Raw genomic sequence first — 23,735 nt, 5'->3', positions numbered from 1 at the left:
ACAATACTATGACATATTTTTATGACATAGTATATTATGATTTTTTTATGACACACTGTACCATGATATGTTTCATGACAAACTGTACTATCACATTTTATGACATACTATACCATGACATTTTTATGATATACTATACTACATGTTTTACAACGTACTATTTTGTGACACTTTTATGGCATACTATACTATAACTTCTTTATCACATATTATACCATGATATTTTTATCACTATACTATACTATATGTTTAACACATACTATACTATGAATTGTTTTATATACATATATATATATATATATTTATACTTATATGTTTTATATATTTATATAATTTTTTTAATGAACAATACTATGACATGTTTTATATATATAATTGTTTTAAAAAAAACAATACTATGACATTTTTATCACATACTATATTATGAAATGTTTTATATACGTATATGTTTTATATATTTATATACATTTTTTAACTAACATTCATTGTCATTGGTCCGTTGATCACAACATCCTGGTCCTCTGTTCAAACAGAGATTGAGACATTTCTTGGCATTACAATAGTGATGGATGCTGTGACAGCCCTCCTGATCTCCTGTTCATGTCCCTTTTAGGAGGGAAGCAGGAAGTACATCACTGATGATGATCAGCACCTGTGCCTGCTGCTCCTCAGCTATATTAATATATATATATATATATATATATATGGATTCAGTCGGTCTCTCTCTCCCTGAGCAGATGGTTTGTGGTTTCGGTTAAGTTTCTACACTTCACTGTACTCATTCAAGCACACAACACACTACTGATGTTTCTGATTTTACATACTTTATATTGCTATTGTTTCATTTATATTTTGTTAAATTCATTTTTAGTTAAAAGTCATGCGTTGTCCTCTCCTCTGATCAAAAATGACAACTTGCTTAGTATCACATATGCTGCACTTCTTTCAATCCTGTATGTTTGGCTTGATGTAAATCCTCCTACTTTATCAACCAGGTCTGAAAAATCACTACGAATGTCTCCTAACGAGAGATTATCCAACGTAGCGCAGGGAACTTTTAATGAGTTTGTGTAAATATAGTCTCATCTCATTTTTATTGGAGTGCAGCAGATTATTACGGCTTAAACATTTGATTACATGGTTGTCTTCTGACAAGAAAGTTAAATAACAACATTTATGGCAATCAATATTTCAAAGCTATAGCCTTGAACGCTGTATAGTGTGATTTTCATTCATTTTTGCCACCTTGCAGTTTTTTTTGTGCAGATATATACAGGTTCAAAATAAGACATCCTCTTCTCTATGATGTCATCCTGCTCAGATATGTGTCAGAATGATCAAGTAGAGAAGGAAAGCTGGTGATATAAACAGGATCTACAAGGTAGACAATGTGCTACCTTTATACAGACACATCTCCTTCCCCCAAACCTCCTCCTCCTCCTCCTCGTCCTCCTCCTCCTTCTGTCCTCATGAATATTGGGGGATTAATGTGTGCAGGGAGGAGGCAGGGACAAAGGGAGAAAGAGAGGATAGTGATGGAAGAAAGGGAGGGGTTGAGCTGATATCGTCAGAGGCCTGGTAGTGCGCAGGCTCTGTGTGAGCTGGGCTGGCTGCCTATTGATTGGAAAACAACGGGCTGTGGGAGGACAGATAAGGGTGGCTGTGGGCTAACGGGTGAGGAAGGGATAACAGACCAAAGCTCAGACCACGGTGCCATCTTTACCTCCCTGATTTTTGTTTTTCTCCAGATTTCACCGTGGAATGAATGTAACTGCTGCTGCTCGTCATCATCGGTGGGTTTTGCAGCGGAGGGAGGCTCAGGCACAGATTCTCCTCGTCTGAGAAGATCCAGCCTCCACACACCGAGCCATAACAACAGCATCACATCTACTGCAGGTAATCTGCCTTCCTGCTGCACCTCTCATCCTGCTGCTCATCCTCACAGTCCTGACCTCTCTTGAGGTCCTCGTCGTGTGCATCATCTTCCCTTCATCCTTGCCTTGTAACCATGGTTTCCTCCATCTCTCCTTCCTCTCTCTTTTCTCCCTCCCCCACTCTCCTCTTTTTATTTCTCCCTCTGATGAGCTGATGACATGCATTTGCTTGATTTCCATTTCTACCACGGCTGTCTGAATATTGATTTGAATCCATTTCAGTAATAATCAGAATGATTTTTACAGGCATTTTCAATACAAATATGATTCCTGCTTGGAGTCATATTTTGGTTTTAGCCAAGGGTCATAATAGATGTGGGAAATAATTTAATTTCATATTCCCGATACACAGCAGGCTCACACGGATGGATTTAAATAGCACTAGTCATGTGTTGGCATTGGCAGCATTCCTCATTCAGAATTAAATAAACCAACATGTGAGTAAATGGACTTTAAGCATGATGGTGTCATCAATGCTTTTTAAAATCTGCAGTGGAGGAGGTGTTGGATGTGTTGTTTGGTCATGTAGTTGTGGTCATCCCTCCCACAGTAAAAATGGGGCTCCGTTGCATTAAATGACCTCCGGTGAGCTCTTGTGATTGGCTTTTTTCATACCTGCATGCTTGTGGAGCACGGAGACGCACCTGAGACCACGACGACCACCACCACCACCACTCTCAATGAAGGTCACATACAAAACGGCTGACACACATTCCCAAACACGGACATTCAATACCTGCACATCTCAAACAAACACCTCCACACCATCCACACTGCTGGCAGCTCTAATGTGGATGCTATGAATGCATACAAAATAGTCCAGAGTCAACTAAAGCTAGCAGTAAATAGAAAGGCTACAGCAGGACTGGGAAGTACTATTATTGAATTTTCACCCTGCTATATCTCAAAGTAACGGTACCTCCTGCAAAGGTTGGAGTCAGCTCCTAATGTTGCTTATTGAGTAGACCAAATAACCTTAATCACATCTACTGACGGACGCAAGTTGTCAGTCACTGTCACGTAAAAGGGGGCTGATTCATTTCTCTGCTGGAAGGATTCATTCAACCATGAAGTCATTTTCTCAGCAGAGACATATTAAGCCAAAGACAAAGTAGATGCAATTAAAAAAGAATCACAGCAGCATGAAGAGGAGAGAGCTATCTAGCTAAAACACTATCCGGCTGTTGACAGAGCAGCACTTTGCTGAGTGCTGTGATGGGGAGGAAGAGGCTTGCACAAGCTGGTTTTTAAATGGGCTCCTCTGTACTCACCCTCCTTTACTGGCCAGGCCACAGTCCAGTAAAGCACAACGAAAGAAACTTAGGCCTCACTATTGTAATTACACTGCGTCAGAAAACCTGACCGAGGTACAACTTTCTGTTAACCCTCCGAGACCCACAATAGACCTGCTTTAGTCTTCTTTAGGGGGGTCCAGGGTGTCTTTAAGGGGAAGATAGCAGGTCAGCTGTAGATGTCACATAGAAGTGGTGTTCATCATCTGAAAGCTGGGAACCTGAAGATTAATGTGAGATGCAGCACAAGTTGTTCTAGTCATAAATCAGAGAAACATTAATTAATCTCTCACCTCTGAAAGACAGTACAGTTGGTCGGGGTCGGGTTCTCAGGGGGTTAAAAGTCTAACTGCAGCATGACACAAGAACAACTGCTGCTTCTTTTTGCTGATGCACACACATTCATTCATTTCTGTGTCATTTTGTTCTACAATATAAAATATGTCGGTTGTTAACAAGCTAAATAGGATTACTAAACGTCATCAAGCCGAACACTAGTCCGCCTTTACAGCCTCGTTCTGTATACTCATCTGATCGATTCTAACGTTAGCTTTTTACTTCTGCCGATTTCATTTACTCTTCAAAAATCATACATTTGTGGAGATTATCTTCCGGAACAAAACTTGTAAGTATCAAAAACGTTTGTTTGCCACAGAGAGGATTTTCTGCATTAATCCAAAAACCCAATGGAACAATCCCATTGGCTGTTAGTGGAGGGAACCAGAGAGATGATCACTTCCTGTTAGTGGAGGGAACCAGAGAGATGATCACTTCCTGTTAGTGGAGGGAACCAGAGAGATGATCACTTCCTGTTAGTGGAGGGAACCAGAGAGATGATCACTTCCTGTTAGTGGAGGGAACCAGAAAGATAATCACTTCCTGTTAGTGGAGGGAACCAGAGAGATGATCACTTCCTGTTAGTGGAGGGAACCAGAGAGATGATCACTTATTGGTTGGCCTACAAAAATGCGTCATCCCTGAAGCACTCTATCATTTTATGCATATACTGTATGTACTGTCAAAACTCTATTATCATAATAGTCAACCCCCAAACGTGCTGTAAAAATGTATCCTTGGACGTGTACTATTATATACAACTGGTGCTTGCGTTGACATTAGAAGATGAGTCCATCTCTCTAAATCAGAATCATTCTCAGAGCAACATTATGATTATCTGACTCCATTTATGACACAAATAATGCATATATTTTTACACCCATATATGTGTCAAATCCCTTAAAGAAAACCTAAAGACTAGCCTTACTATAATATATCATATTATGGACTATACTTTCATGTCCCAGAAGGTTGGAAACCTCATCAGTCTAATCCCAGTAGATGTACTTAATTAATGTGGTTTACCAGTAGAAGCCAACTGGTTGGGTTCCCTTTGGGACCCGGTCCCCTTCTGGCACATCTACCTCCATCTCCTCTTTGTCTAGACAGCATGGTGCCATTCCATATGAGGTGAGGCAGGCGTGATTTAGATAAATCCTTCAGGGTAAATCTAACAGATGAGAACAGATGCAGTCTTTCCTTTTAAACAGCTGCTGCAGCAGTGGCCGTGCCTCATTAAAGGAAGGCTGATGAAACCTGCTGATTTAGCAACAACAATGCATTAAACACTCTGTGACCACCTCTCTCTCTCTGTGCAGGGATCAGAGACTAGCAGACAGGGGACACTATGGAAGCCCCTCTTGTGTGCTTGGATGAGGAGTTTGAGGACCTCCGGCCCTGCCGCATGGACGAGCTGGACCACCCGGCGCTCAAACACTCCTCTTACTCCACCACCACCACCACCATCCCCTTGGCCTCCATCACCCGCGAGGACTTCTCTGAGCTGGAGAACTTCTCTGAGATGATGAGCTTCAAGTCGATGGAGGACCTGGTGAACGAGTTTGACGAAAAGCTCAACGTCTGCTTCCACAATTACAACACCAAGACGGAGGTCCTGGCGCCCATACGCAACCAGTCACACAACCAGGAGGATGAGGAGAGGCTGCAGGATGAAGAGTGAGTGACCACACAGATAATAATATATGTTTGTGAAGGTTCTCAGTCATACAGGTCATGGTATCCGAGTCAAGGGTTAAATCAGCAGCAACTGGACTTGGTTTAGATTCTTGAAGATGTTTCACTTCTCATCCAAGAAGCTTCTTCAGTTCTGGCTGAATGGAAGGGGAACCATTCTTCATCCTGAAGGAGCTTCTGGTCAAAATACTCATAGCTTAAGGTCCACTTACTAACGTGCAAATGTTCTGGGGCTTTCAGCTACCTTTTGTGGTATTCGTCAGTCTCTATTTTCTAGCCTGCAGTGTGCAAAACTGAGGTTTTAATGGATCTGTTACAGTTCAGTCTGACCTAAACTGGCACTTATAGCACTTATCAAAAAGCATTTGCATTGCAGTGTTCGGGTTTTCTGCAGTAAGTCGGACTCATTTCCGGTGGAGGTTGGCCACCAGGGCTGCGCTTTGTCACCAATCCTGTTGGTGATATTCATGGACAGGATATCGAGGCGTAGTCGGGGGGAGGAGGGTTTGCAGTTCAGTGTGCTAAGGATCTCATCGCTGCTTTTTGCAGACGATGTGGTCCTGTTGGCATCATCGGTCTGTGACCTCCACTGGATCGGTTCGCAGCCGAATGTGAAGCGGCCGGGATGAGGATCAGCACCTCTAAATCTGAGGACAATGTTCTCAGCAGGAAACCGATGGATTGCCTACTCCGGGTAGGGAATGAGTCCTTACCCCAAGTGAAGGAGTTCAAGTACCTCGGGGTCTTGTTCGCGAGTGAGGGGACTATGGAACGTGAAATTGGCCGGAGAATCGGAGCAGCGGCGCGGTATTGCATTCGCTTTATCGCACCGAAAAGAGAGCTGAGTCGAAAGGCAAAGCTCTCAATCTACCAGTCAATCTTCGTTCCTACTCTCACCTATGGTCATGAGGGATGGGTCATGACCCAAAGAACGAGATTGCGGGTACAAGTGGCCGTAATGGGTTTCCTCTGGAGGGTGGCTGGCGTCTCCCTTAGAGCCAGCTGAGGTGGTTCGGGCCTGGTCGCCTCCCTAGGGAGGTGTTCCAGGCACGACCAGCTGGGAGGAGACCACGGGGAAGACCCAGGACTAAGTGGAGAGATTATATCTCCACACTGGCCTGGGAACGCCTCGGGATCCCCCAGTCAGAGCTGGTTAATGTGGCCCGGGAAAGGGAAGTTTGGGGTCCCCTGCTGGAGCTGTTGCCCCGGCGACCCGTCCCCGGATAAGCGGTTGAAGATGAGAGAACTTTTCAGCTGACATATTGCTGCATTTGGGCTTTGTGATGCAACCTGGGCCAACAGGAACATTATAAAGTGATAGAAACGACCACAAATATAGTGACATAATAAAAGACTATTCCTCCAGCCCTCTGTGTTACCTACACACAAGCATAGGCATTATGCTGTCATCAATACCGCACACAACACACTGTCAAGGCCAGAACAGTGGCTCAGCACGTCCCACATGGCAAAAGCCAAAAATATTGGCAGACCGCAACGTCCCAAACAACCCGTCAATCAGCAGGTATGACCCCGCCCTCCCCAGCTCCACAGGCGGGCTGCATGTTGAATAATTCAGTGTTGTACGCCTCAGTTAGCTTTGGCTCATGTTGGTGTGTCTCTGTCTCTGTCTCTGCCTCTCCACCAGCTGGCTGCCTGATCCTCCTCCTTTAGCTAGCAGGCACTGAGGCAGAAATACACTCGTCTTCACACTGTGGATAGGAATCATGCTAAAAGTAGCCTGACTGTCGGTGATAGAGGAGAGTTTTTGGAAGGAATCACATGACGTTAAAAATGAGTCTGTATTGAAGGATAAAGCTTTGACTGATTAGCCCACAGAACACATGGCTGTGTGCTACAGTACTACACTAATCTGCATGTTATAACCAAGACGTGAACCTAATGCCTCACACTGACGTTGTGGCTCAGACAGGGAAGTCAGTATATTCCAGTCAAACTGTTCAAACCTCCTGTGGAGTTTTTGTCATAAACAATGTCTCATTGTTTCTCTCATTTCATAACAATACTCGCAAGTAACAATCCAGGCTGTGACTTCAAATCACATTCACTAGATATGTATTCGCCTTAAGCAGATCTTAATGATGTTTGTTGTGTTATGGCCTATAGGAAAAATATCTCTGTTCCCTGGAGGGTGTCCTCTGATTTAAAGGGACTCATTTAAAACCGGAGAGCCTTACAGGGACGTGTCTAGAAGGTAACCCAGAATTTGCAAAACTCTCGCAAGATGGTTGAGGTTAGGCATTGAACTCCAATAGTTAAGGTTAGGCATTGACCTCCAATAGTTAAGGTTAGGCATTGACCTCCAATAGTTAAGGTTAGGCATTGACCTCCAATAGTTAAGGTTAGGCATTGACCTCTAATAGTTATCGTAGGCATTGACCTCCGATAGTTAAGGTTAGGCATTGACCTCCAATAGTTATCGTAGGCATTGACCTCCAATAGTTAAGGTTAGGCATTGACCTCTAATAGTTAAGGTTAGGCACTGACCTCCAATAGTTAAAGTTAGGCATTGACCTCCAATAGTTATCGTAGGCATTGACCTCCAATAGTTAAGGTTAGGCATTGACCTCTAATAGTTAAGGTTAGGCACTGACCTCCAATAGTTAAAGTTAGGCATTGACCTCCAATAGTTATCGTAGGCATTGACCTCCAATAGTTAAGGTTAGGCATTGACCTCCAATAGTTAAGGTTAGGCATTGACCTCTAATAGTTAAGGTTAGGCATTAACCTCTAATAGTTACGGTTAGGCATTGACCTCTAATAGTTAAGGTTAGGCATTGACCTCCAATAGTTAAGGTTAGGCATTGACCTCTAATAGTTAAGGTTAGGCATTGACCTCTAATAGTTAAGGTTAGGCATTGACCTCCAATAGTTAAGGTTAGGCATTGACCTCTAATAGTTAAGGTTAGGCATTGACCTCCAATAGTTAAGGTTAGGCACTGACCTCTAATGGTTGAGGTTAGGCATTGACCTCTAATAGTTAAGGTTAGGCATTGACCTCTAATAGTTAAGGTTAGGCATTGACCTCTAATAGTTAAGGTGAGGCATTGACCTCCAATAGTTAAGGTTAGGCATTGACCTCTAATAGTTAAGGTTAGGCATTGACCTCTAATAGTTAAGGTTAGGCACTGACCTCTAATAGTTAAGGTTAGGCACTGACCTCTAATAGTTAAGGTTAGGCATTGACCTCTAATAGTTAAGGTCAAGCATTGACCTCATTTGCTCCATTTCTCCCCACTGAGCAGCTTTAGTTCGGTTTATTTATCTTTCGGGAAAACATTTCCAGAGTGAATGAATTCTCTGACAGGGAAATGTTTCATATCATTCATTTTCTTTTCCTTCTGGCCAACACTTGGTTATGATTGCTTGGTATTGAACCGCTGACCCTGTTTATGTTGAGTGCTGGCACAGTAATGGCATGCAGGCCTGCTGGGTGAGGTAAGCCAGGAGCTGAATGGTGTCCAGTGTGTGTCCGGGTGTGGGCAGTGCCACTGGGAGCAGGGCAGCAGGCCTGAACTAACCTCTCAGTAGAGAGGAAGAAAAACAACACAAAGGACATTTCTCTGCCAGTTTGATGTCATTCGTCCTTCAGACAGACGCTGCTGCTCCGGGTTGCAGTCGGAGACCGCCGGCACAATGATGTGAGAAGCTTTATCTAAATCTCTGCTAAAGGATACCTTTTACTGAGTAGTAAGCTGTTTTGTTTTTTCTGTTGTGCATTGTTCCTCTGCAGCCTCCAGCTCTGCGTATTGACCTCAATCATTGACTTGCCACATTGAAATATTGACAGAGTTGCAGGCTGCTGAAGACGGGTCTGAGTAGCCGTCCTTATAACCAGGGAGATAACTCTAGCTCTAGTTATATAACTGTGGGTGTGGATACACCAGCTTACCGTGGTAGATGGCCTTTAGAGCTATAAGGCCAATATAGTGTTTTGATGCTTGTTTTTCTCTATGTGTGTGTGCCCTTGCTTATATGTGTGCATATTCTGTGTGTTGTTTTGCAGTGTGTGGGATGCTCTAACTGACAACTACATCTCCACCTGGGACGACTCAGAGGGACTCAACGGCAATCTGTCTGAGCAGGAGGTACAGGTCACTACACATCTTTCTATTTGGTGTAGATATATAATAATAACTCCACATTTTTTGACAAACTTTTTAGAAATGAAAATGTTCCCTATTGTCGGTCCCACTAGTTTATAAGGGCTGTTTTTACTGTTATGGTTTTATATCTGTAGCTGTCTGGTTCATTCTTTCTGAGGCTTCATTTCATGCCGACTCTTGAAGACAAGCTTGCCCAACCTTGACTGCTCTGCCATTCAGCAGAGGTCTCCCTCTTCCTCCCCCACTCCCTTAATTGGCTGTCACATACAAAAATTGGACAGCCGGCGCTCAGCAGTCTGGGCCATGTTTGAGCTGGTCAAGGCCGGAGCAGAACGATTTAGTCTCAGAGGAAGATGGTTGTTGGTGTGAGTGCTCATATCCAGCTATAAACCCTGCCTTCAGTCCAGTTGATGGGATTCTCTCAAACTTAAAATGTTTATACCAAAACACCAGTAAATATTTCACAAGGGACACATTTCCTTTTCTTATGGATATTGTGTATACTAAGTGAACTAGTTCTTCTGCCACAGCACCTTTAATTCCTGAAGTTCTTGTATTTATTCCAAACATACCAGGATCACAAAATACATCTGCTTGCTGTGTTTTTTTTGTTCAGAAACCAAAGTGTTGGACACATTCACATTTTAACCTGATCACCAGGGGTCACCCTATAATTCATCATGACAGGAACATGAATGTCTGAACCATGTTTCAGAGCAAGTTGTTGAGTCATTTAGAGGAAAGGTCACATCTGGGAACCATGAATGTTTGGGTCTGGACCGACAGATCGATTCTTCACATTACAATTAACTTCACTATCAAAACTGTATGAAAGGTAAATTTTGCAAATAAGTTAATAAACGAGGTATAAACTACTAAAACTACGATGTAGTATCTGGGCCACAGTCAGGAAAAAGAGAATAAAGTCATAAGTTTAAGAGAAAAAAGTCATAATATTATAAAGTAGTAATTGTACGTGTTATTTTAGAGGGTAAATAGTGTGAAAATGAGGAACGTGGAGCATCTTGTGAAGTTCTACTTTAGTTTAGGTTTCACAAATAACCAAATACTTCATCAGCTCCACATTAGCATCAGTATCAGGATCTGGAAAAGATTGTGCAAGAAACTGCGTTTATTCTGAAGAAAGAAGCACACGGTCTTGGGGGAGAATACCTCTTTGGTGGAGGAGGAAATCACTTGTTTTCTCATAGAATTATTATCATTAAATTACAACTTTTTTTCTCATAATATTATGATTTTATTCTCGAAATCTCCGATTTGTTTCCCCTCAATGTGGCCCTACAACTCTGAGGTATAAAACACAAACAAATAGAATAGCAAATTGCTTTTTACTAAATAATTTAAAACCTTTCAGATATTTATATAAATGAGTGTGACTGATCTCTGCTTCCTTTGGAAAATGATTCGGTTCATTAATTCCAGTGCATATAAGACAAGTTGTTCTTGCCTCATTCTCTTAGTTAGACATGCTGTCGTAGTCATTCGTTTGTTGTTCCCACGTTTCGTCTCACATTCTGCAGATCCACGAAAAAGAGGAGGAGGAGATGAATGAGAAGAATGACAACGCCAACTGCCTGAAGGAGGAGCCTCTCATCACAGCTGATCAGGTGTGTGTGTGTGTGTGTGTGTGTGTGTGTGTGTGTGTGTGTGTGTGTGTGTGTGCGTGTGTGTGTGTGTGTGTTTTAAAAATTAGGAAAAGGAAAGCAGGTTGTAACATGAGACTCGTCTCAGAATGGTGCATGAGTCATTTTCACCTTTTACCTGCCACTTTTCACACATCATGCATTTTTATTTACAATAATTGTATTTGTTGGAATCTACAACTGGGGGGGGGTCAAACCACGAACGCCTCAGGTAACCCAGTGCAGGGAGGCCGGAATGGTGGAAATGTGCTCAAATGGTCCGGATCTTGTATTTTTGCACAAGCTGGAGGCAGTTCTTTGATTTCTGGGGCAATAAGATAAGAGAAGATATTCCTTTATTAGTCCCACAGTTGCAAAATTTGCAATCTAGATGGGTCGAAATGAAGGCATGTGTAACGGTTTAAGAAATGATTTATTCTTTGCAATGCTCCTGGACAAATATATCATCAGCTTAACAACGGGAGAAAGTAAATGACTGAGAACAGAGCCCTGAGGAACCCCAGACACATCTTTGCATTGCTCGATGCATTCGATGCATACATTACCTTTTCATTTGGTCTATTTTGCCTACGTGTCCTGTAGGACAGTTTGGAGTGTTACTGGACTGATCATTTATCGTGCTGGTATCGGAGTTTAGACAGACGCCTGCCTAAATCCAAGGCTGCCTCTGCCGCTCACTGCTGTTGTAGACACTAATATGGATTTAGGTACAATACGTACACTACAGGAGGCTTCTGGCATGTTAGTGGCCTCGCTCTACTGACAAATGGATGGTTATGGATGTGAGTACTTATCCCTGTCTCCTTATCTCTTTCCTGTCCATCCACCTGTCTCGCTGTATCCTTCCATCTCTCTCTCTCTGTCTCTCTCTCTCTCTCTCTCTTCAAGGTCATTGAGGAGATAGTGGAGATGATGGAGAACTCTCCGGATCCGGGAGAAACTGAGGAGGAGGATGAAGAGGAGAGCAGCCCCTGCTCCTCCAGGACCAACCCCTCCCTGCTGGAGGAGATCCGGCAGCTGTCGCAGGCCTCCAACAACAACTGCTCCTACGAAGGTAAAACTGGAAATAATCCACGTTACTGTTTGTTTGTTTGTTTCTAATTAATGCAATTTCCTCCTAACTGGCACTCAGGCAGCAGCTGTTAAGAGTCATTTGTTCATTTAACTCAGTTGGTCTGGGATGTGTAATAAGCAGCATATTTGTCCACTCCCATGTTGATAAAATAATATAAAAATTGTGTGATTAATTTGTGATTCATCGTGATTAAATATTTTAATCGACAGCCGTAGTCTGAATTTATATCACTAAGCCTTACCCTTGAGTCTTCATGTCTTTCACCTCTAATCAGTGTTACAGACTTAATACTGTTGCACTAAATGAAACCCAACCATCCCTCTCTCCCTTCATCTCCACCGCAGGCCTGAGCCTGATGCCCAGCTCAGCGCTCGTTGAGCTTCTGGAAAGGGTCGAGGCCGCCATCTGCGAGTACTCCGAGGAGCTGGTCAGTCAGCTGGCTCGGCGCGAGGAGCTGGAGTTCGAGAAAGAGGTGAAGAACACGTTCATCACGGCCCTGATGGAGGTGCAGAACAGGCAGAAGGAGCAACGAGACAGCAGTAAACGCCGACGCCGGGACAAGGCCCTGAGCCTGCAGGGCGGGGGGACGGTCCCTGTGATCGGAGGAGGGAATACGGCCTCCTCCCCGGGCCACACGGAGAAGACGGGGAGCATGCCTGTCAAGGTGAGAGGCAGGGAGGGGTGGCCTGCTGGGCTTTATGCACCTTTCATTTCATTTGAGTGTGCAAACCTGTGCTCTCATCAGTGTCACTACACCAGAGGTAGTTATGCCACAATGGACCGGATTTATTAAGGAAATGGCGTCGTGCAAATGTGCACTGTGGTTTTCATTGAGTTAAATGAGAGAAAAGGTGAAACCATGTAGTGCCTGACAACAACCCCCCCCCTCCCTCTGACTGTACACATAATGGATCTCCGCCCATTAGTCTGTTAAGTATCTTCCAGGAAAGATCCTAAAGTGACCGGTCGTCTGCATCCAGTCTCCTCCTGTCCAGTAACGTTAGGAAACAACCTAATGGATATTTCCCACCATGCAATGCAGCAGCAGTGTTTTTATGTTGTGACTGCTGCATACCTGAGGCTGCATTACTAAACTCATATAAGTAATATAATCAATAAAGCTAACAGCTAACATCTCGCTGCATGATGTCATGTTTGGAAGGAAGTGATGAAGCTCGTAATAATGCTCTGTGTGTGTGTGTGTGTATGTGTGTGTGCGTGTGTGTGTGTGTGTGTGTGTGTGTGTGGTTGTGACCTGCAGCGTTTCAGCATGGAGGGACTGTCTAACATCCTGCAGACGGGCATCAGACAGACATTTGGAAGCACAGGGAATGAGAAACAGGTAAGGTCAAAGGTCAAATGTTAAAATGAGGTTGTGTTTACGTTTTTACGAGTCGGGCCCATACTTGGTAATTTCATAATATGTCTGAGGAATGTACTTAGAAATGTAATATCAACCGTAACAGACAGGAGCTACTGAGGGTATATAAACTGCTATGGTAGTGCTCATTGATTATAGTGAGGTTGCCTCTCATGGTGCTGTGGTTAAGCTACAGCTGTACTAGAACTCATTAACAACAGGAAGGGCCTTGCACCAGCTGTGCTGTGGCAGCCTTGGCAGTGCAGGGGTCCTTTAAGGCCAGGACTCCCAGTACAGTAGTATACAGTAGTATATATACGCCACTGCCTCAGTCCAACGCACAGTTGAGGTCGTACACAGGGATGATTGGCCTACTCTGTGTATCTGATCTGTGGTGATAGTGTAAGTAAGCAATATGCTTTGGTCTCTGTTTCGTCCATATGAATTACAGGAAAATGCGTATATATAAACGAGAAGTTTGATTTATAAATGAATGTTTTTCAGCTGATCATAGTTGAACATAGAGGTCTGTTCGCTCCAGTTTTAGGCATTACTGGATGGAAACAAACCTTTCACAGCATCAGGTGACATTTAGAATTTAGATATGGTAGCGTGTGGATTAAAAGATCTGTCAGTGAGTTTGGGAGTGTCAGCAGTTGGTGGTGTCTGCCGTTCACACTGAACGCTGTTCAGGTTGTTGTCAGGTTGTTCTCATGTTGTTCTCATGTTGTTCTCGGGTTGTTGTCAGGTTGTTGTCAGGTTGTTCTCATGTTGTTCTCATGTTGTTCTCAGGTTGTTGTCAGGTTGTTCTCAGGTTGTTGTCATGTTGTTCTCATGTTGTTCTCATGTTGTTCTCATGTTGTTCTCAGGTTGTTGTCAGGTTGTTCTCAGGTTGTTGTCATGTTGTTCTCATGTTGTTCTCATGTTGTTCTCATGTTGTTCTCAGGTTGTTGTCAGGTTGTTCTCAGGTTGTTGTCAGGTTGTTCTCAGGTTGTTCTCATGTTGTTCTCATGTTGTTCTCAGGTTGTTGTCAGGTTGTTCTCATGTTGTTCTCAGGTTGTTGTCAGGTTGTTCTCAGGTTGTTGTCAGGTTGTTCTCAGGTTGTTCTCATGTTGTTCTCATGTTGTTCTCATGTTGTTCTCAGGTTGTTGTCAGGTTGTTCTCAGGTTGTTGTCAGGTTGTTGTCAGGTTGTTCTCAGGTTGTTCTCGGGTTGTTGTCGGGTTGTTGTCAGGTTGTTGTCAGGTTGTTCTCAGGTTGTTGTCAGGTTGTTGTCAGGTTGTTGTCAGGTTGTTCTCAGGTTGTTGTCAGGTTGTTCTCAGGTTGTTCTCAGGTTGTTGTCAGGTTGTTGTCAGGTTGTTGTCAGGTTTTTCTCATGTTGTTCTCATGTTGTTCTCAGGTTGTTCTCAGGTTGTTCTCAGGTTGTTCTCAGGTTGTTCTCAGGTTGTTCTCAGGTTGTTGTCAGGTTGTTCTCAGGTTGTTCTCAGGTTGTTGTCAGGTTGTTGTCAGGTTGTTGTCAGGTTTTTCTCATGTTGTTCTCATGTTGTTCTCAGGTTGTTGTCAGGTTGTTGTCAGGTTGTTGTCAGGTTGTTGTCAGGTTGTTCTGAGTCTGAACATTTTGAGCTTCTCTGTTTTCAGTATCTAAACACAGTTATTCCATATGAGAAGAAAGGCACCCCTCCATCTGTTGACGACCTGCAGATGCTCACAAAAAGTAAGTAGCCCAGCCCGTACCCTCTCCCCCCCCACAACATCTGTATCAAAGACACATCATAATTACTGTCTGGAACTAAAGTGTCCACCCAGAGATGATGTATGTTTTATTTCCTCCTCGTAGTTCTTTATGCCATGAAGGAGGACAGTGAGAAGGTGCCTACACTGCTAACCGACTACATACTGAAAGGTAAACATACATTTCATTGTTTTTGTTGCCTGACATCAGACATTTCTGATTCTTACATAGAGTCCCTTTAACATTAATGTCCACTATTTGTCCTCTCCAGTCTTGTGTCCTACCTAAAGCACCACCAGGCCAGGGGGGGGGCCACAGTGTGACGGAGACGGCGTTCCAACCTTCCTCTCCTCTGGCCCGAGCTGCATGGCCTCCCATCTTTTACCATTATCAACCATTGGATCCTCCTCACCATCGACATTATTGTATTCACCTCAACTATGACTACTGCCTTTCGCTGAGCTCACTCCCCCCCCCTCCTCCTGCACATTAAGCTCAGGCCAAACCCCCAAACGGCCATCTGAATAGTTAAACAAGTGGAATCCCTCTTTTAAAGGACTTCACTAATGGAGCATGACATGCTATTAATGATCACAACACCACTTCGGTGCAGGGAGACGCGCTGTTGTTGCTTTCTTTTCCTTCATTTCATTTTGTTTCCTCTAACAGAATCTCAAAGTTGCCAAGTTCTGACACTCATTCCTAAACCGAGCTCTTCCCCACTGGGTTCTGTTGATTGTTGTATTCATTGATTCATAAGGACTACACTGTAAAATAACCTCCCTGTGTTGTTTCAGATGAAAACAGTGACTCATTTGAATACTAAAGCCATGCACCTTTTTCTGCCAGTTTACGAGTACTGTAGCTCCGCGTGGAGGAGAAGAAACACACGACTACTACGGGTGCCGTGCAGCGCATTATAAAGCTTCTTTTCTTTTTTGCGTCACTATCTGAATATCCAGTGCACTTCGGACTTTTTTGAAGTTTCTTTTAATTTGTAATATCTAAATATTTGATATAAACTCTGTTGCTGATTTTTCTACTTTTATTTACTGTGCCATTTGAGCGAAAGGGTTCTGTGCATTCCACCCTGTTCAGCCACGTGGAGGCGCATCACCGAGAGTCGTCCTTGAGATATAGAGCATCCCCCCGATGAGATGAGCTCATTTCAATAAAAAGGCATGCATATTAGCATATTTATGACTTCCTTTGCTTCATGTAGGTGAATGTTACATCGCTAATCGCAAAATTCTAATAAACATTGTACCCTAAAGTGGTGACTGCATCTGCTTCTGTCTGTCTTTACCTTCGGAGTTCAGCAGCTGACGTGATCAGCTGCAAGAAGACTGCAGCAGCTTCACGTGGAGACGTGGACGGGGTTAACTCTGAATGATACTGGATTTAGGTCTTCTGATAATGTATTTAAAAAGAGATGAGCACGACATCTTCTGTATCAGCCTTTGCATGAGAAGTACAGTACATGTGTATGGCTATAGGCCTGCATGTTAGTCTCTCAGATTGCTTATACTTCCACATCACACTTTGCAAAATGCTGTTTGCCCTGTTGTTACGCCCCCCACCCTTGGGCAGCCACAGAACACACCTTTAAAACTCTCAAATCCTATAGGATTTATTAACAAAGAAATATAATATAAGACAATATAAAGTCCTAAACTGAGAGGCAGCAAAACCACCAGCAGTTCCCACACCAGAAGCTTCTCCCTTCTGCTGCTGCAGGTAGTACAAGAGCTTTTAAACACTTCCTTTCCAATCTCGTTGAGCAGTGCAGCACTTCCTTTCCAACCTCGTTGAGCAATGCAGCACACCTGGGCACCTCGTTGAGCAGTGCAGCACACCTGGGCACCTCGTTGAGCAGTGCAGTACACCTGGGCAGCTCGTTGAGTAGTGCAGCACACCTGGGCACCTCGTTGAGGAGTGCAGCACACGTGGGCACCTCGTTGAGCAGTGCAGCACACCTGGGCACCTCGTTGAGTAGTGCAGCACACCTGGGCAGCTCGTTGAGCAGTGCAGCACACCTGGGCACCTCGTTGAGTAGTGCAGCACACCTGGGCAGCTCGTTGAGCAGTGCAGCACACCTGGGCAGAGCTACTAGAGCGGGAAAAGGGACAACAGCACAGAAAACACATACAGCCGTAACACCTATCATAAATAGCAAATATGTGATGCTTCTTAAGAGATTCATGTACATGCTTGTCATTATTTTTTTGCAGCAAGTTATCTAGATTTAAAGGTGTTAAATCATCAGATTTGTCTTAATCCTTCTCTGACACTCAACATGTGTCTCTTTTCCTTCAGATGCAGCATCATACCAACAGCACTCCTCATGTGATTGATCAGAAACACGACTACAACTATTACGAGTGTTCTAAGTAGGAGACCCTCCGTTGGGGTTAACATTTAGATGATAGTGTGTCCTCCTAACATCAGGGGGTTTTCTCCTGTATTTCCCAGATAGAGTCAATCTGCTGCCCTCTGGTGGTTCACTTTAAATCTCAGGATGCACAAACAACTGAAGAAGAATGGAAACAGATGTCGAGTCAAATACATAAAACAACCGGTTTCTTGTTCTGGAGAGAATTCGCTTGGAAAATAAATATAAGATATTTCTCCAAATACTTCCAAATATAAAAGAAGACTAAGCTCTCAGTGCTGGAGAAACTGTGGAGAAACTGTGGCGACAGTAACGCAAATCATTGAATTTGTTTTGGTCAGAAGTTTTTAAGTTTACAGAAGATATTTAAAAAAAAAAAAAAAATCTGTATTTAAAAGCAGAGAATATCCTACTCAGGAAACCTCCAACTGGTCTCGGTAAAGATGAACGTTACTTATTTAGAATACTAAGAATCAAAGCACAAAAACCTAAACAACCAGATTTTATAAAATGGAAAAGTTTAATTCAAGAAGTAAAAGTTATGGAAAAGGGAACTCACAAAATCAGGAATATGGACGATGTTTTTTTTTTGTTTATTTAATTTATTATTATTATTATTATTATTATTATTATTATTATTATTATATTTCTGTCTTTGTATTATTATTATTATTTTTTATTTTATTTTATTCTATTCTATTTAAATTTTAATTTAATTTTGAATGTTGAAGTTGTTTTCTCTAGTGTTCTTATTGTGTTCGTCTCTAGGCTCAACTACTTAAAAATTGGTTTATAAACTATTGTAATTACGAACTGTAAATTACATACACGAAAACAACCTAAAAATAAAATAAATCTCAGGATGACCTCTGGGAATGTGCAACACATAATAACTGAAATACATATTAGAATTGGAAATTAATTAGGATAGTTACATCCAGATAGTTACTTTAAAATAGTGTAACCACTTAAATGCTGCTGAAGATTGAATTCTATCCAGCGATTGATGATATTGTGCATTATTATGTTGTCTTTTAGAAAATACATGTTGTGGACATACAAATTGTTTCTGAAATGACATCACAAGGACTCGTTTATTGTATTTATCTGATATTCAATATATTTTTCTATTGCATTCTTTTATATTTTTCCTTGACATTTCAGTACATTTTTATCGATGATATTTTCCAATATATTTTCCAATGAAACATCATTTTTCTATAATTTTTCACTTATATTTTTCTATGATATCTTAGTAAATTTTTCTATGATATTTTTACTGTTTTTACTCTTGAAAAGGTTTTTACTGTCTTACGGGGTCAGTGCTAGGCGTGTGCTTATAGCATTCATGAGGTTATATTGTACAGTTTGTAAGCAAAGATTTAATTTATTAATGCCTTCAAAATGTATATAATTTATGTGTTATGGTTGAGTGTGTCTCCATTCATACATTTTTATGGCGTGGCTCTCGTCATATTTTTCCGGTCTTGGGCTTCTAAGATATTCCTTCATTGTATTGCTGGTTGTTTCTGACTGTTGTGGTTGTGAGAGGCGGCGTCCTGGCGGTGCATTCACAGATGAATCCTATTGTGTAATCATGTCGTCTCTTTCCTGATTGGTGTCTGTGCCTCACCTGAATATTTAAAACTGGCATTACTGCTTCAGTGATCATGCTGATGAATGACAGCTTCGTTTGTTCTTTATTATCTGTGAGTGATTTGTGTCTTCTGTTCTTACTACTGATATTACATTTCCCCTGTACTGGCTCATCATGGCCAGATGATGGCGTGACTGCACTGCAGTTTGATTTCTGATTATTAATCTACACTCCAGAAGTCATTTCATCTGTTTCTGGTGCAAATCATCGTGCTGAGCTTTATTAAAGTTTCATTTTCTAAATGCGAGTGGGATCATACGGCTTCTCCCACCTCGGATAAAGACATCCTTTTATAGAAAAATAACAATCTGCTTTGTAATTTAGTCTCTTTGTGGAAAAACACAGACACACGAGTGATAATTTCTCTTTTAATTGAAAATTTTATACAAAGCGTTTTCCATGAACATAAATATGGAGGATACAAGTGCACGTCGATGTCCACAGTTTAGGCCTACTATGAATGAGCACAAGTTTGTCCACAGTTAGTGATACAATCCATCACGTCTTTAGCTTGTGTGCTCTTCTACATCATCACTGTATAAAAATAAAGGCTCGTCTTGAATACATTTTAATGTTCATAATGTAAAGACCCATTCTGAAGTCAAAACACGGCAGCTGTAAAGACTCTGTAGGAAGTTCCTCACCAAATTCAACTTTCCATCCACTCTTTCCATTTTGCATTAAAAACATTACAAAACCACCGAATCTTCAAGATGCAAGCGTTTGTCGAGTTTTTGCCAAACAGGTCACAATGTTCAGAAACGCTCTGTAAAGGACGCTCTCGTGTTTCTCTTCAACATCATCGAGTTTCAAATGATTCATCTGAGAACTGTGTTGTTATTCTGACATCCTGCGCACAAACATACAGTTTGCTCCAGTGTAACGACGATACAGCAGAACAGACAGTCTGATCACTATCATTATACATATGTCTCTTTTGTTCCAAATCCAAATGATATTTCAACAGATAGAGAAAGAAAAAAGCCACGGTTAAAAAGATATCTGGATTTCCAGATGTTTCTGATCCCACAGTTCATGTTCCGTTCAGTGTGAATGTGCTGAGATCATTAAGTCGGATCCACTCGGATCCATTCTGTAATAAAAGTGTTCTGAATATAAAAACTACGCCGACATTGTTAATACGGTGAGAATCTCAGTGGCATCGACCGTGTATCACGAGCTACAGCTCTTCTTCTTCATCAACACTGACTGAACAAAAAGCTCAGCGGCGTGAGTTCTTTCTGTTTTATTTAAAATATGCACTGATATTTCTTCTTTTAATGGAAACTAGCTTTTGAGCCAACATCCAGTGCACATTTGGTTCAGTAGTATTACTCTAAGCCAACATATATTTGACAATAATCTGTAGGTTGCTTTACTCCTCCAGCTTTAAGGAGGAATAGTGTATCTCCTCCATCTCCTCCTGGTAGGATAATGGTAGCAGATCACTAACTAAGCACCTTAAAACACCTTTTTTGATTTAGAGAAACTCATATCAGCTTGCGAACTGTTACTTGGCAACGTCAATCAAATAGGAGAGAAGGTTCGTCTAGAAAAGCATAAAGCCTGTGGCTTTTGGCAGTGAATCCAAACACTTCCATGTCATTTTAAACAGAGTCCCCCCCGCTGACCCAAAAACAAACTACAGCATATAAAGAGAGCGTGTTGGACTAATGAAGCGTTACAGAGTGTATATCTTTGGTTCAGTATCCAGTGTTGCAGGCAGACATATGACCTGTATTAGATGTTCCACACAGCCTGAGGCCAACAGGAAGCTTTGCTGCACATTTATCTGAAAATAAATATTATATTTACAATTTCAATTCTGCAGGCAACTTTCAAATGATCACAAGTGTATTAGCGACGTCACCGTGCTGCAGTTCTGAAGTGCTCAATGTTATAAGAAGCTTTTGCTAATCTGTGTTTAAAGAATTGAGTCTAAGAGCATTTTATGAAGCGAACCACCGACGGAAGTGAAGCCAAACAAAAAGGATTAGGCGACTTTATCGAATGTATAACGTTGTCTCATCTTTCTTTCCACAAGTCTGCTGCAGAAATAGACCTTCCGATATCACACCCAACGTTCTCTCCTCTCAACGGTACTCACACGTTCTGCTTGGACCTATTTTGGTCTCGATAATTCCTCCGTTAGGTAGAAAGATGATGGACGAAGTGCATTAGTAACCCTCCTCTCATTTCATCTGTGAGACTCACACACACACACACACATGGTGAAGATCCACTTTGTGTGGCTGGAGAGAAAAAAATATATATAAAAGGACATTTAAAGGCTAAATTAAAAACAAAACAAATAAAATACTATGTTCTGTATATAATAAAGTAGAAAAGAGGATACTGGACAAATGTATGAAAATCATATCTCTACATAGTTTGCGATGCGTACAGAATATAAAAGACTTAAAGGAAGTAAACAGTCTGTGTCTTGAAAGCTTCTTGGCGCGAAAGCAAGCGTCAATAAGTGAACTTCATCTACTGTAAATCTTTGCTAAATAGTAGTTAAAGCGTTCCCTTTAAAAAACATCTGGCGGTGAGCCTCACTGGGAGTGGACAGGGACAGGACAGGGACAGTACAGGGACAGTAGTCCACTGGTTCTGTCAACAGCGCTGCTTCAGCAGGCATTAGACCAGAGAGCCGGCCTGGTTCTGTGCAGGCACCATGATGGGCACCCCTCCCATGCGGGCGATGTTGGAGGCCGTGACCACGGAGGTGGGCAGCAGCGGCGGCGGGGATGGAGCGGCCTGGAACTGCAGCTGAGGTTGGCTGTAGGTCTGCGGCAGCACCTGAGCCTGGGGCAGCTGGGTGTAGCGCTCCGGCCTGGGGAGGGAGCTCCCGTTGGTGCTGGCCTCGGAGGACACGGCCTGTCCGTGAGGCAGGGTGCTGTTGTTGTTGTAGCTGTAGTGGGTGGGGCTGGAGGCGCCGTGATGGCGGGACGGGCGGTAGCCGGCCATGCTGCCCGTGGCGGTGATGATGGAGGCGGTGTCCGAAGGAGGGCGCTGGGGGTACTGCTGCAGGTGGTGGTGGTGGTGGGAGGGCTCTTTATGGTGGGGGCTGGAGCCGATGGAGGACAGGGTGCCGTTCTTGGAGATGATATCTGAACCCATGCCACTCTTAGCCCAGGACACACGCTTGGGAGCCTGAGCGTCCTCCCTGTAGGGGGGGGGACACACACACACAGAAGAACTGATGCATCATCTCAAAGTTGAATTCTTGTTGACTTGTTCATTTCATCACTCTCTATTTCTTTCAACAACGTAGCGCTGAATCCAAACGCCAACGTTCTGACACGCGTCAAACAACAAAAACACATTTCCAAACATAACAAGGCATTCTACAGGAGAATCACATCGTTGGTAATCAAGCCGTCATATGTGCCACCTGTGTGTGCTTTTAAATTAAACACACAGGCTTCCAGACATCATTTTGACCGGGCTCGTTTAAAACAAGATGAAGCACGGGTGAAAGACGCCTTCACGCCTGTTGATGTGCAGAAGGAACTGACGCCGGCTGCACTAAATGTAACCAGCAGATCTGCCGTGCCCGTGCCAAACTGTTGCTCGACAGCACGCAACATCCCTCCAGTTAGAGACTGCAGCGGGGTGGCGGTGGCGGTGGCGGTGGCTGTGCTGGTATGTACACTTATCTTGTGTGCACGAATTAATTAAAACATGGGAACGATTTTATTAAAACTGAGGAATGAGTAAATTGCGGCCTCAATAATAGATCTATTTTCTCTCTATGGCCACTCCTGTGCTCCGAAGAACCAAATACGATTGTGGGAAAGCCTTTATGAGGTAAACAACAACGTTCCACTGGAGGAAATGTATTTTTAAAGATCAAATATTGTGTAAATGTAACATGGCCGGTCATAAATGCTACCGGGAGGTAAGCCACGTGAACTCACTTGATCTCGTTGGCCATGTCGTCCTCGTTGTCTCTCCGCCTCTTCAGCAGGAAGAAGAGGCCGATTAAGAGGAGGATGAGGAAGCCAAGCACCGAGCCCACTGTGGCGCCAACGATCTTCCCCACGTTAGTGGCTACAGGAAGAATTACACACAATCATCACGTCACCAAAACACATTATGTCAACACAGCATAACTAGATATGAATTATGAAGTATGCAAACACTAGCTCAACAACAACAAGTGTGAATCCAGCGTGTCTCATTGGTTGTTGTGTTGCTACGTACAGGAGACGATGGCCAGGTTGATGAAGCAGCTCTCGGACCCGGCTGGGTTGCTGGCCGTGCACACGTACTTCCCCGACATGTTGCTGCTCAGGTTGCTCAGCTTCAGAGTGCCGGTCTGCTCATCTAAACAGCAGCGAACACGCATGCACATTATTCCCTGTGTGTTTGGGCACATGCACGTACATGCACACACATGATGCAGATGCATCCATTGCTTTGACACATTAGACTTTAGGCATTATGAATATGCTTTATTGTCAACAA

General features: G+C 42.9%; 2 protein-coding genes across 4 annotated transcripts in view; one reads left to right on the top strand and one right to left on the bottom strand.

Annotated features, from left to right (window-relative positions):
• The first annotated feature begins 1,604 nt into the window (after positions 1-1,604).
• Positions 1,605-16,498, top strand: fez1 (fasciculation and elongation protein zeta 1 (zygin I)). The gene is made up of 10 exons (XM_074611200.1): positions 1,605-1,896; positions 4,882-5,239; positions 9,285-9,366; positions 10,926-11,012; positions 11,937-12,102; positions 12,468-12,787; positions 13,385-13,465; positions 15,120-15,195; positions 15,319-15,384; positions 15,485-16,498. Exons 2-10 carry the CDS (start codon positions 4,911-4,913, stop codon positions 15,499-15,501), a joined length of 1,224 nt encoding a protein of 407 aa, XP_074467301.1. The 5' UTR covers positions 1,605-1,896; positions 4,882-4,910; the 3' UTR covers positions 15,502-16,498.
• A 3,118-nt stretch (positions 16,499-19,616) lies between these two features.
• esama (endothelial cell adhesion molecule a) overlaps positions 19,617-23,735 on the bottom strand; it is a 210,537-nt gene continuing 206,418 nt past the window's right edge. For all 3 annotated transcript variants that reach the window (XM_074612060.1, XM_074612062.1, XM_074612061.1), the window contains 3 exons: positions 23,472-23,594; positions 23,186-23,318; positions 19,617-22,431 (listed from right to left, as the gene is read on the bottom strand). In XM_074612060.1, coding sequence (XP_074468161.1) covers positions 21,903-22,431; positions 23,186-23,318; positions 23,472-23,594 — 785 coding nt within the window. In that variant the 3' untranslated portion in view covers positions 19,617-21,902. The remainder of the gene's footprint in view (positions 22,432-23,185; positions 23,319-23,471; positions 23,595-23,735) is intronic.

Source organism: Sebastes fasciatus, chromosome 16 (genome assembly GCF_043250625.1).
Source record: "Sebastes fasciatus isolate fSebFas1 chromosome 16, fSebFas1.pri, whole genome shotgun sequence".
Taxonomy (NCBI): domain Eukaryota; kingdom Metazoa; phylum Chordata; class Actinopteri; order Perciformes; family Sebastidae; genus Sebastes; species Sebastes fasciatus.
Note: the sequence above shows the minus strand (reverse complement) of the source record. Positions and strands in the feature narration are given on the sequence as shown.